This window comes from Schistocerca serialis, chromosome 2 (genome assembly GCF_023864345.2).
Source record: "Schistocerca serialis cubense isolate TAMUIC-IGC-003099 chromosome 2, iqSchSeri2.2, whole genome shotgun sequence".
Taxonomy (NCBI): domain Eukaryota; kingdom Metazoa; phylum Arthropoda; class Insecta; order Orthoptera; family Acrididae; genus Schistocerca; species Schistocerca serialis.
The window spans coordinates 63,806,225-63,820,207 of record NC_064639.1 but is presented as its reverse complement, the minus strand read 5'-3'; the positions used below and the strand labels follow the sequence as shown (position 1 = coordinate 63,820,207).

The 13,983-nt window shown below is 36.9% G+C and overlaps 1 protein-coding gene across 2 annotated transcripts in view; it reads right to left on the bottom strand.

The window, feature by feature from the left end:
• The window catches only part of LOC126455444 (clusterin-associated protein 1), a 148,484-nt gene that overhangs the window by 81,170 nt on the left and 53,331 nt on the right, over nucleotides 1-13,983 (bottom strand). For both annotated transcript variants that reach the window (XM_050091194.1, XM_050091195.1), the window contains exons 4-5: nucleotides 1,333-1,428; nucleotides 782-999 (exon numbers count right to left, since the gene is read on the bottom strand). In XM_050091194.1, coding sequence (XP_049947151.1) covers nucleotides 782-999; nucleotides 1,333-1,428 — 314 coding nt within the window. The remainder of the gene's footprint in view (nucleotides 1-781; nucleotides 1,000-1,332; nucleotides 1,429-13,983) is intronic.

Below are 13,983 nucleotides of genomic sequence, written 5' to 3'. Positions count from 1 at the left end.
ATGCTACCGCAACAGTTTTTGTAGACTTCCCATTCTTCGACTCTCATCACAAGCCAGAAATACGGCAGGCAGCATAGATTGAAGCAGAACTGGACTAGTCAGAAAAGAGGCAAGTGTTTGCAATTCCTGGGTTACAGTGTGTTGCACTGGTGACTGAGATGCTGTAACGCCATAGTAAGAACCCCCAACTGATCAACCTACCAGTGTACAAACTCATCAGTAGCATCATCAGACATCGTAGATGCAATGGATACCCAACCAAAGACTAAAAACTGTGCGGAGAACAATCTAACACTCGTTGTCACTTGTGTTGTAAGTTGGACACATAACAAAACCAGGAATGTTAATAAACTTTATTAGACTGTGGCATATATGGCAATTACCATAACATACAATGAACACAATAAGACAACGCAAATGTATGCAAGTAATATTAACATAATAACTGAGTGTGATCGTAGCACGCGAGGATTTAAATAGGCACTCGCCCATGGCAGCCTCTGTCAGAAGTTCACAGTATTGCTCTTCCGCAGTGCACTGTCATGGATGACAACACACTGCTAATGTGCACAGCTTTCAAGTGTGTGCAGATTACTTCAGAAGTCATTTTGTCAATCACTGACAACATTCATAAATAGTACGTTGTACCACAGAGGAACAAATCAAGAAATTAATAAATTAATGAATCTGTCGATACATTTGTGCTTCTCATACAAATTTCCCATTTCCCCTAGCATGGAAAAAAACTATCTGAGAGACATTTATATAGTATCACTCTCACCTCACTTTCCTCAGAGTTTGCAATCGTTTACTGTTTCTGTCCAGTTCAATCCGTTTCTTTTCAATTTTGGAGTCAAGACTTGCCTCACCTGTTGAAACGTTTTCTATGAGCTGTTTTATATTGTTTATGTCTGATTTTAACATTTCAACAGCTTTCTTCATAGCCTCTTCAAGTTCCCCAATTTCCATCTGCTTTGCTATGCAACTATTGCGCGCTTCCTGTGAAGAACACATAAAATACTATCCAGAGAGAGAGAAATTACTTATCAAATGATTTATCCAGAAAGTTATAGCTTAGTTTGGAAGATATACATAGATGACCACCACACAATAATTTTAGTGGTCTATAGATAAAATGAGCACCACAGATAATAAAATTACAAATGTGCAACAGCAGCTAAATAAAAAAATTAAATAAATTATTTATTTCTGGATATGGAAAATGGTTAGTTTCCACAGGCTGGAATTTTATAGTGAAATAATTGGTTTTGTAACAAAGAAACTTTAAATATGTGAGTGGTATCTTAACAAAGAAATCAGATGCTTACTTACTCTCATCTCAACTTCTTTTCCCAGTAAGTCATAAAGAGCCGCTCCTTTAGCAGTTATCTCTGAAGCTAGTGATCTAACTTTTTTTATTTCATTTGCCTAAAACATCAACAAGATCTTTACTTCAGTATTAAATGAAACATACACATATTTAACTGAAATAATTTCAAATTATTCTTAAAATTTATATTATAGGAGAATTGCAGTTAAATGGTCATACAATGATGGAAACAATAAATGAAAGTAGTTATGTACATTCAGGTTTCCGAGAAAGGAATTTGTTTAACTGTAGGTAAAAGTAATTCAGGACAATGTAAAATACTGATCCTCTGTCAAATTGTAACGTTTGATACAAAATATCCACATAGAAGTCTATCTGAAGAATGAACGAATCGGAATGAAATTTAATTTGTTTAAGTAAACATCATAACTGTTGTCAGAGTTATATATTCTCTGATGACTTCCCACTTTTCTAGAGTAGGCTGGCAATGCTCGGGGCTTCCCTATTTCGTACTTCCTTTCGCTAAGTTACTGAGCTGCTGTCCTATCTTGAAGACATGTATTATCCGTATGCAAATGTAATATCAAACCACACTCTCCTCTATGATAGCTTGTTTTGTTGTTTTCTTTTGTAGGTATCATTCATCAGTAAGAATATATATGGATACATGTCACTTGCCTGGAGTGGTATGTAACACCACAGCATTAACCCTGGCTAACTATTTTACGAATAGTTGTTACCATACATCGTCCGACTAGCCTACAGGAGAGGACTGGGTTGCCCACTATAGACATTTTCTCAGTAGATCCATTAGAATGCAAGTATCCTCATTGATAAGAGATGGTCAGATACCTGTATCTAACTGAAATTGCACTTCTGCATTCTGACAGGGAGGTCAATATTAATATATGCATCCCTATGCTTATTGCATATGTATGGCTGGCATACATACAAAATAGCTGAAATGGTTTGGTTCTTCTGCTATAGAGGTTCGTAAATGTTTTCAACAAATGGATTCAGAAATGCTAAGTTTCAAACTATGCTATGTTTAGTCATAGTAGTCCCAAAATTTAGGAGAGGAAGACTACAAGAAAGGTTAAGTAACAAGGATAGTGCTTATATAATGTGTTTGTGCGTTGGAAGAGTGAGAGCAAGGAAGGTGGTGTACTGGTTATAGCAGTGAATTTATAAAGTTGGTAGAGCACTTTCCCGTGAAAGGCAGAGGTCCTGAGATCGAGTCTCGGTCCAGCACACAGTTTTGAGCTGCCAGAAAGTTTCAATTTATATTCAGTTTGAGTTAGGTTCCAATTCCCTTCTGGTCATCCAGATTTAGGTTTGCTGTGGTGATTATAATTGATTATGGTGGATGTGAGGGGAATGCCTTCCTTCCGTGTTAGTCCAGCCCAAACTTGTGTTCTCACTTCATCATCAATGGGATCTCCTTTCATTTTGCAAGAATGAAATTGTGTGGACTGTACACTATCAAGTTCACCTGAAGGATTTGATGCTCCCATCACCAGAAGCCAGTGAGATGCCTTTCTTGTATAATTTCACTTAAGCTGCTGTGAAAATGCAGCCTGTGTTTGGTATTATGAATTTCAGATCTTCCTAGTGAATAAACACTCCCTATATTAATTAAATTATAAACAGCCAACCAGTTGCAATGGATAAAGAATTATTTACCTAGGTTTCGACGTATATAAATTTGTCTTCTTCAGAAGGTGGCCTAAGGACAATGAACATCATAGCTTACATTAGAAAAGTGTGAAACTTAAGCCGAGAATAAATTTTAACACAAATTAGAGAGCTCTTGCATTACAGAAATATGATAATGACGACTGGTACTTACAATTTTACATTAGTAAGGATTAATGTATCATCGCCGTTTTTACAAATGTCAGCATAGATCCATTTGTCAAAAATGAAATATAGCCCTAGAGTTAGGGTTTGTCACGTAAATGTAAAATAGTTCATGGATCTTGCAGAGCTCACAACCAACTGAGTGTAATCGGCGAGCGTAGTTACTCTGAAACCAGGGCAGGTGGCACTCCTGGCGAGAAACATGTGCCAATTGGCTTACAAAGGCAACGTGTAAATTATCATTATTAATAACGTCCTTAGATAAAGTAACAATAAAAAAGGAAGGCAATTAACACTCCCGTTATAACAGTATGGGAGCATTGGTACAAATAATGTAGTTATACAACAAAAAAGCAGGTGGCGCTTACGCCAAGAAAATTACGCCCAGTGGCATATACAGCCAAAATATAAAAATTACATAACTATATTAGTGAAGACCACAAATGGTATATATGTCAGAACTTTAAAATTGACAATAATGGCTCTTGTCAAGAAAGAATTACGAACACTGGTACACAATACTGTTAATACACATTCGCAGGGAAACCAAAATTTTAGAGCTAGACAAAATCACATTAGGGCCGATGTAGTAGCAAACATACATCGTGAGGAAACCACCATTACATAAGGGGTAGTGAGCTTAAAGCATTGAAGTTGCATCATAGCTTCCTGAGGAAATAAACCACTAAGGTTACCAGCATTAATGTTATACCATAAACAGTACAGGTTTAAAGCCTTCGAAAAATTGTCTACACCTAAGAGGTGTTCTTTATATATTGTTTTCTTGTTGTTTTATTACGTGGAACTGTTGCTGTTGTGCAGCTATGTTTAAAATATTGAAGTTCCTGCCTGCCGAGGTATCAAAAGCTGCAACCAGGTACATGGACATCAAATTAAAAATTGTGAAAGCAGGTATGGCTATTGACTTTAATCAACAGTGCCTAGATAAAGACATTACCCCTGATTATGTGAAGGCGTACTTAAACTTGAAACAGTGTAACAAAGTGCCTTCTGTTAAAAAGAAATTGGTATGTTTAGTCATTTCTGATACCACAGTAAATTTGTACAAGAAATAATATGATCTTAATAGTGAAGCTTACTGTATACACCTATTTTTAACAAAAGCCTTTAAAGATCTTTTTAATTTCCAAATTGACCACCTGTGGAATAGTATTAATGAATGGCTCTTTAATCGTAAAGAAGAAATTACGGCCAGACACGAAAGAAAGTTGTTGAAGTTTAGTAATAGGGGCAAAAGTAAAAATGTTAGTATAGCAGACAATAGTGTCAAACATCAGTTTTGCGAAAGAATACTGAATAAAACCAATATTACTTTTACACAGGCTGAAAATGACTTGTTATGTAAAGGCCTTAAATATAATTTGCCTGCTCAACTCGATAAAAATCCAGTTATCTGTAATCTTATTATAGATCTTAAAATTGGTTTGGAATCCCTGAAATTAGAGAAAACAGAGCAAGTCAAATGTGCCTACGAATGTAATAACACAATAGAAAAAGAAATTAAACTACTTCCTAATGATCAGTCGGGTGAATATAGTATAGTAAAAAGCATTAATCGTAAACTGAGAGAACACGATGCCTTAGTCACTAAGAGTGACAAAGGGAACACTGCTGTCGTGGCTCATAAAAACGAATATATTTAAAAGACTGTAAAGTTTTTTGAGGAAAATGACATCACTGAGGTTACCGTAGATCAAACTGCGGAATTGCAAAAAGAAATCCAGCGTACTTTAGCTAGTTCTGTCAGCTTGTTCAATAATTTCCAAAAGAAAGGGATATGAACCCGAAACCACCTGTGCTCAGAAGTCAGTTTAAACTGCACAGACAAAATCACCCGATTCGCTCTGTAGTGAATGGAATAGGTAGTCCACATCACACACTTGCTAGGCGCCTCCATTTTAAAATTAAAGATGCTTTCATATTTGAAAATAATTTTTCAGTTAAAAACAGCACGGAATTGATCAAAAATATTCAAACTGTAAGATGTACACCTGACACTAGACTGGTTTCCTTCGACATTGTCAGTCTTTATACAAATGTCCCTGTCGATGTAACCATAGCCCTTGTAAAAAAGAATCTACTAAAACATAAAAAACTAAGTGAAATTCAGATTGCGGAACTGATTAGTTTGCTTAAAGTTGTTTTGAAATACAATTATTTCACGTTCAATGGGAAAATGTATGTGCAACCAGATGGTTTAGCAATGGGTAGTCCCCTCGCTGGTATTTTGGCAGATGTTTTCATCAACGCTCTGGAAATAACGTTCTTCAATTCAAGTTCAGAATTACGCCACAAAATCCATTATTATGCACGTTATGTTGACGACATTATCATTGCTTTTGACGGTACTGATCATGAGTTAGAGCTTCTCTCCAATACTTTCAATGGTCTACATGAAAAGATTTCCTTCACAAACGAACTTCAGAATGAAAAAGGTGAATTTAACTTTCTTGATTTAACAATTTCTATACAGAATAGTTCCTTCAAGTTCAACATCTTCCGTAAGGAAATGTATTCAGATAATGTCATCCCTGCTCACTCAACTCATCCAAAAGCTCATAAACTGGCATTTTTTCATTCTGCCGTTCACCGTATGGTAACTACTCCTTTATCACCTGCCGATCAACAAAAAGAATTGAATGTCATCAAAGCGATTGCTGTTATTAATGGGTACAATCAGAATATGATTGATTACTTGTTCTGTAAGAAAACTTCCCAAAACTGTTCGACTTCGAGCAACAACCTCCCCACTGATAGCAAAGAAGCTAAAAAATTTATTTCTATTCCTTTCTTGGGTAATATACCATATAGGATAAAACGTCTTCTAATGAAAAAATATAACTGTAACGTCTCCTTCTCTACAGATAACAGTTTAAAGAGAAATCTTGTACATTCGGTAGAGATTGCCGGCGATTGGTTTTCCAATTCAAGGGTTTACAAACTAACCTGTAATAACTGTCCTTCATATTATATTGGTCAAACAGGCAGAGCTGTGAAAACAAGATATAAAGAACACCTATTAGGTAAAAAAGGAGCGAATATACACAGCTCTACTTTTGCTGAACACCTCCTGATAGCCAGTCATACGCCTAAACCTTTAGAAGACACTGTTATCCTACACAGAGAAGTCAAAGGGTGTAGATTAGATCTGTGGGAAGAGTTACAAATTTTCAAACATCTTGAGCTCAAGGACATTAATATACGAATGACCAGTTTAACCTTGCTTGTAGACAATTTTTTGAAGGCTTTAAACCTGTACTGTTTACGGTATAACATTAATGCTGGTAACCTTAGTGGTTTATTTCCTCAGGAAGCTATGATGCACCTTCAATGCTTTAAGCTCACTACCCCTTATGTAATGGTGGTTTTCTCACGATGTATGTTTGCTACTACATCGGCCCTAATGTGATTTTGTCTAGCTCTAAAATTTTGGTTTCCCTGCGAATGTGTATTAACAGTATTGTGTACCAGTGTTCGTAATTCTTTCTTGACAAGAGCCATTATTGTCAATTTTAAAGTTCTGACATATATACCGTTTGTGGTCTTCACTAATATAGTTATGTAATTTTTATATTTTGGCTGTATATGCCACTGGGCGTAATTTTCTCGGCGTAAGTGCCACCTGCTTTTTTGATGTATAACTACATTATTTGTACCAATGCTCCCATACTGTTATAACGGGAGTGTTAATTGCCTTCCTTTTTTATTGTTACTTTATCTAAGGACGTTATTAATAATGATAATTTACACGTTGCCTTTGTAAGCCAATTGGCACATGTTTCTCGCCAGGAGTGCCACCTGCCCTGGTTTCAGAGTAACTACGCTCGCCGATTACACTCAGTTGGTTGTGAGCTCTGCAAGATCCATGTACTATTTTATATTTACGTGACAAACCCTAATTCTAGGGCTATATTTCATTTTTGACAAATGGATCTATGCTGACATTTGTAAAAACAGCGATGGTACATTAATCATTACTAATGTAAAATTGTAAGTACCAGTTGTTATCATATTTCTGTAATGCAAGGGCTCTCTAATTTGTGTTAAAATTTATTCTTGGCTTAAATTTCACACTTTTCTAATGTAAGCTATGATGTTCATTGTCCTTAGGCCACCTTCTGAAGAAGACAAATTTATATTCATCGAAACCTAGGTAAAGAATTCTTTATCCATTGCAACTGGTCGGCTGTTTATAATTTTATTATGTGGAACCATTGCTGTTGTGCAGCTATGTTTAAAATATTGAACTCACTATATTATGTTTTGAAACTTCTGGCAAATCCATGGATGATATGTAATAAAGCATGTAGGGATAGATCATTACTCACAAAATATAAGCAGCAAACAGACACGGTAGTAATCATGTAATCATTTTTAACAACTAGATGTAAATGTAAATAACTGTCTGTAATTTGTTCTCACTTGGCTCAGGTTCTTACTTTCTCCCCCAAGCCCTCCATTTTGTTTAAGATCAGTAAATAAAGAAAAATGTCACTGTAAAATTTTCTAGTCACTCAATTTCATCTGTTTCAGCCTCAATTGACACCATGCACGGAATTAACATGTTTGACACTTGTAAAAGTATCAAAGAATTTTTTTCAGTTTGCCAGCAAACATTCTAGCGCACATTATATATGGCAGGAACATCATAAAGCTCTAGCTAATTATGAGGGTTAAAAACAGTCAATACTGTTTACAATTGCTAAACAACCTGTGGAAAGTGACATAAAGTGACAAAAGAATTTATTTAATTAATTATTTGGTTATTGTCTCATACCAGGGCAGCTGATCTCCAGTAGTCAGAAGTTATAACACATTATAACGTTTCTGTCTTCATTCCACAGTACTGAGTGGGCTAGCAGTGTAGAAAGAAACAGGACTTGTATTTGGGAGGCCAGAAACTCAATCCCACTCCAGCCATCCACATTTAGGTTTCCTGTGACATCCCTAAGTAACTCGAGGCAAATTCCAGGACGGTTCCTTATAAAGGGCACAATCGAGTCCCTCTTCTAAACTCGACTTGTACTCTGTCTTGATGGAACTTCAAACTCTAGATCTTCCTTTCTTCCTTATACCTTAATTTTCGCTCTTTCCTTCCTCATATATTGCATCACACTTTACTCCATTCCCGATGCACCGCGTATCTTACCGTCGCTTCTTATTGCACTGTTTCTACTGACACGTGTCTGTTTCTTATCTCTCTGGACCCAGTCCAGGTTTAAAATGACGGAGCAACTGCCAGAGTGTCAGTCACCTCAGCTCACTCTGAAGACAGCCAGATGGTATTCGGCCAAAATATTAGAAGAAGAAGTTGAATTAATGCGGCTGCACACCCGAAATTTTATGGAACAGTCTTTGCCTCACGAAAATACGAAGATCTACAGCAAACATCTGTTCTTTAACGAATCAAAACTCCTATGTATAAAACAGCTTCAATGCCTGATTGCTTTATAATGTTAATATGTTAAACATTTTATGTTAAGTATGCAAATGACAAAAAGTTTGACATTATCTTTAAGTCACTCTGGGTAATCTGCACTCCATTTTAAGCAACAGTTATTTTCTATGCATCTCACTGCTTACGCTGTCATATCTCCTGAACTGTATGTTTTAGAATGAGATAATTTTGCTGGTACATTCAGTGGTATTGTGGCTACCATCTGCAAAATGTGTTGTGAATAGAGCTTAGTGGTAAAGGGGTAATAAATTAAAGTGTCATGCACAATGCTGAGGTTTTGCTCCAAGAACAGCGAAAATGTAGTACAGAATTAACTTCTTCATTTTCTGAGAAAATGTTACACGAACATTAGAAATTGTGTTTAAAGGTGACTAAGTGCCCTCATTCTCAAATATCAGATGAGTGTTGTTGGGGTAATTTGTGTGTAGTGAGCTATGTTGCCTCAGGACATAAAACAGTTCCTAACTATAATACTTGTCTTATTGTGTTAATCCTTTAAAATAAGATTATGCCTTTTAATGAACAAATTATGACAGCACTTTAAATTCCATTAATAATTATATGAAATATTGAAAATCAAATTTTTGTTGCAAATGGAAGCTATTACACAGGCAATCTATAACTAGGATGAGAACCACATTAGTCATTAGTAATCAAAGAAGTAAATACAGATACAAACAAAGAAGTAAATACAGATACAAAACAGCTTAAGGAATTTAATGAACAAGACTTTGTAGAGGCCCATAACAAAATTTCAGACACTACAGTAAACTTAATGCTTTACAGCAAAGTAAAGATGCAGGTGACACTGAAATCTCAGGTTCCACCTTTACAACATTGGAGGAGCATGTTAATGATTTAACTGAACAAAAGATTCAAGAAAAATTCATCTGCTAATATGGAGAAAATAGAGGCAGAATTTCAAAAATTCTGGAAATAGTTATCAAAAACTAAGGATGCGGTTAAGTAAATGAAATGTAATGAGAATTGTTGGTTTCCAATAGAATTACTAGAAAAATCATTTGGAAAATGGACCAAAGTTCAATAAAATGATTTCAAAATTTAAACCAGATGGGGATTTACACCTGTATATTTCTTAAGAGAATTTTTCTAAGTCAGTACTAAAGTGTTGGAATGACATGAAAAAGATAAAGTGTATCCTCAGTTACCTAGAACGGGATTCTGCTGAGTGTGGAACACGCAGTCTCAGGATTTCACTTCCTGGAACAAATTGTAAAAAAATTTAAAAAGAGATATTGGGTGTCTAACATACAAGGAGCCCTCAAAATGTGCGTAAGAAGCTGGATACTGGCACACATGTCAGAACCCCCGAGGGAAAGGGCAATACCACAAGGGCACCGGGCTGTCTGCGGAAGAGAACGTGATACCAGATGGTAGTTGAGCTAAACGTGGCTGACTGACAGTGGACGTGACATAAACTAGGAGAAGCCCAAAGCAACCTAAGCAACAACAAGGTACGAAGTGACAAGTCTCACTACAACAGTGTCAACCAAGCCACTAACAAAGAGAGAGAGACAATCCGAAATATGACTACATAGAAGAAACAAGTCCGTAGCACAGCAATAACAGTGACCAACAATATGTGACGTGAGTACAGAACCTTTGGGTGGCCATATTCATGCTGTATGTGGGAAACGCTATTACTGGCATGTCCACATGGTGAGACAGCTGGTGCACTTGGTATGCGAGTGCAGCACTGCAACGATACCGTGCCCTCTAACGGTCCATTTCCTACAGCAGGCATTCAACGTCCATGGAGTGCCAAACTAGAAAGAGGAAAACTCGTCACGAAATAATAATAATAATAATAATAATAATAATGCAAATTGGAATCCACCATGATTTAAACAGAAAAACGAAACAAGATACAATAAAGTTTAAAAAAACAGAGTGAATAATAAAGGTCGTAGCAGGAATCAGACATTGAATTCAAACAATATCAGCAACATACCTCCAAATCGACTGACATACAGGCCTTTTCTGCATCAGTCATCAGGAAGTAAAACATATTCTGGAGCAGGGGCCAGGCTCTAGACATAACAATGGAAGCAGACCTTCACACAGAAAATTCAGTAGCAGTCACATGGCCAATATATACTTATCAGAGGTTACTAGAGAAAGAGCAAGAGCAAACTGGAGCAGGAATGGGTAAAACCTAATGTAGTTGGTGATATTTTTTGGGCAATAGTTGATATTCCTTTAGATTCCGGTAACAAAATATCATTAATATCACAGTAATTGCAATCAGCAGTGAGAAAAAAGTTCTCTTGTTCTAAACGCTGATAACAAGAGCATATGTTGCTTGGATCACTGGTAATAAAGGAAAACAAATTAAAAGAAGAAACGCGACTATCTGCTACAATCAGTACATAATTAGAACCTAATATATCAAAGAAAATAATCATATATAAAAACAAAGATGAGGTGACTTACCGAACGAAAGCACTGGCAGGTCGATAGACCTATCGACCTGCCAGCGCTTTTGTTCGGTAAGTCACCTCATCTTTGTTTTTATATATAATTTTTCCCACGTGGAATGTTTCCCTCTATTATAAAGAAAATAATCATGTATTTAAAAACAAAGATGATGTGACTTACCATACAAAAGCGCTAGCAGGTCGATAGAAACACAAACAGACACATACATACACACAAAATTCAAGCTTTCGCAACAAACTGTTGCCTCATCAGGAAAGAGGGAAGGAGAGGGAAAGACGAAAGGAAGTGGGTTTTAAGGGAGAGGGTAAGGAGTCATTCCAATCCCGGTAAGGTAAGTCTTTCCGCTCCCGTGGCAGATGGAATATCAGCATTTCTGCAAGATGAGTAAGTGGAATGTGTGCTTTTGTATACGCTCAACTGTTCAGACAATGTACGTGAGGAGTACAATGGTGATAATAGATGCTTAACAAGTGAAAGTGATATTGTAACATGTGTATAGCCAAGTAGTTCAATTTGTATGTTGGACAGAGAACTAAAATCATGTCTCCAGCGTCATGTAGTAAAGGACAATCATTGTCCAAGGAACGGGTACTAAGCATAATTATGTACATGGAAGATCATCCGCAGCATAGCAAAAAAAATTTAAAAAAATAAAAAATAAAACAAAATTATGAACAGATTTCGGATAGGTCCACTGCAATATGACCATGTAATGCATAAAAAAACCTATGGATATTCAATGGAGGACTAGGCACACTTGTCACAAAAACTGGCATTTGTACATTTCAAGAATGCTCGATACAATTTACAGAATGTGCATGATAGTAAACTACTACGTTACGCACATCAAATTGCATTTGATGTAGATTACAGTGATTTCAAGAGAAGCAGAAGATGGTTACATAGCTTTAATCAGTGAAACAGAATTGGAAGACATATGGTACCGAAATTTCAAACAAAGCATAACTTGACAATGCACAGCAAACTGTGGAATTTGCCGAAAATTTGTATATGATATAAACAAACTAATCCTACCATTCAGTAAGGAATTTGTTGTCAACTCTGACCAATCAGGATTTGATGAGGAAATGCATATGAAAGGAACAATGGAAATTAGACGTGCCAAGAGAGTTGTATCATGATCAACTAACAACAATGCCGTAACGCATTCATATACAGTTATGCTGACTGTTAATCTAGATGGCAAATTGACTGGAAGGCTATTTACCATGCTGCAAGAAGTTGGGGGTGCTCTCCCCTCTATGATTCTTTCCCATGTGCGTGATCTTGCAAGGGCAGCAGGGAATATTTATGTCACAGTAAGTAAGAGGGGGAACATAGGTATTAGAGAACTACAACTATGGTATGAGCATTGCTTCTGGCCAATATCTGGTCAAAGTAACTTCTTTTTGGTTCATTCCTAGTCTACATATAAACTCCATACTCATTTAGAGTAAACTATTCTTCTTGCAAATGTATGACACTGCAATTCATACCACCTGGAACCACTGGACAAATTCAGCCTCTGCCTCTGCCTACAAAACATACTTTTGCACTATCTGCAGCTATGCCTTAAAGGATAGTTAGTTTTATGATAACAGCAAAAATAATCAATTACTGATAATTTAACTGGATAGATAAAAAATCTACTCACACTGAGGCAGCATGAAACACACATAAAAGACAGTTGTAATTAGCAAGCTTTCGGAGCCAGTGGCTCCTCCTTCAGGCAGAAGGGTTGAAGAGGAAGGAAGAGGGGGGTGAAGGAAAAGGACTGGAAAGGCCTAGGAAAAGGGGTAGATTTTGGGAAGTCACGCAAAACTGCGGGCCATGGGAGACATACCGCATGGGGTGAGAAGGAAAGAAAAGGTAGAAGACAGGGTAATGTGCTGACAGATATTACTGTTTAAACGTCATGCATGAGTTCATAAGAGTGAAAAGCTAAGTACACTGTATGTAATAGAGGTGAGAGGGGGCACTGAAAAATAGGCAGGTAAGGCAATGAAAGACATAGAAAATTAAATGGAGTGAACTACTATTTGCTTCACTCCGTTCTAGTTTTCTACATCTTTCATGTCTTACCCATCTATTTTTCACCGTCCTCTCTCACTTCTGTTATGTACAAAGCACTTAGCTTTTCACTATTATTAACTCATACATGATGTTTAAGCAGTAACCTCCATCTGCATACTACTATGTCCTCCACTTTTCAGCTCAGATTTTCAAATCTCACCCGATGCAGTCCCCAACAATCAGTCTGTCCTTCTCATCGCGTGAAAATGAAAGATGTATGAAAGACAGAGTGAAGAAAGGAGTAGTTATTCTGAATAAATGCTGAGATGGAAGGAATTAATGTAAATTAAGGCCAGGCAGGTATCGAGAACCAAGAAAAAGTTTCACTGCTAGTTCCCACCTGTGAAGCTCTGAGAAACTGGTGTCTGGGGGAAGAATCCAATGGCGCATGTGGTGAAACAGGCACTGATGTCATGACTGTCATGTTGTACAGCATGCTCTGCAACAGGATATTGTGTGTTGCCTATGCCCATTCATCCTGACGGATGACTGAGTGATAGTCATGCCGATGTAAAAGGCCAAACAGTGCTTACATAAAAGCTGGTATATGACATGTGCCATTTCACATTTGATAGTATATGTTTTGCCAGTTACAGGGCTGGAACAGCAGGTGGTAGGAGGGTTCGTAGGGAATGTCTTGAGCAGGTAGGGTCACAGGGGTAGGAGTAGATGGCTGCAGAAGGAGCATACAATCTAACAAGGATATTATGGAGATTGGGAGGATGACAGAAAGCTATTCTAGGCATGGTGGGCAAAATCTCAGAATGAATCTCATTTCAGG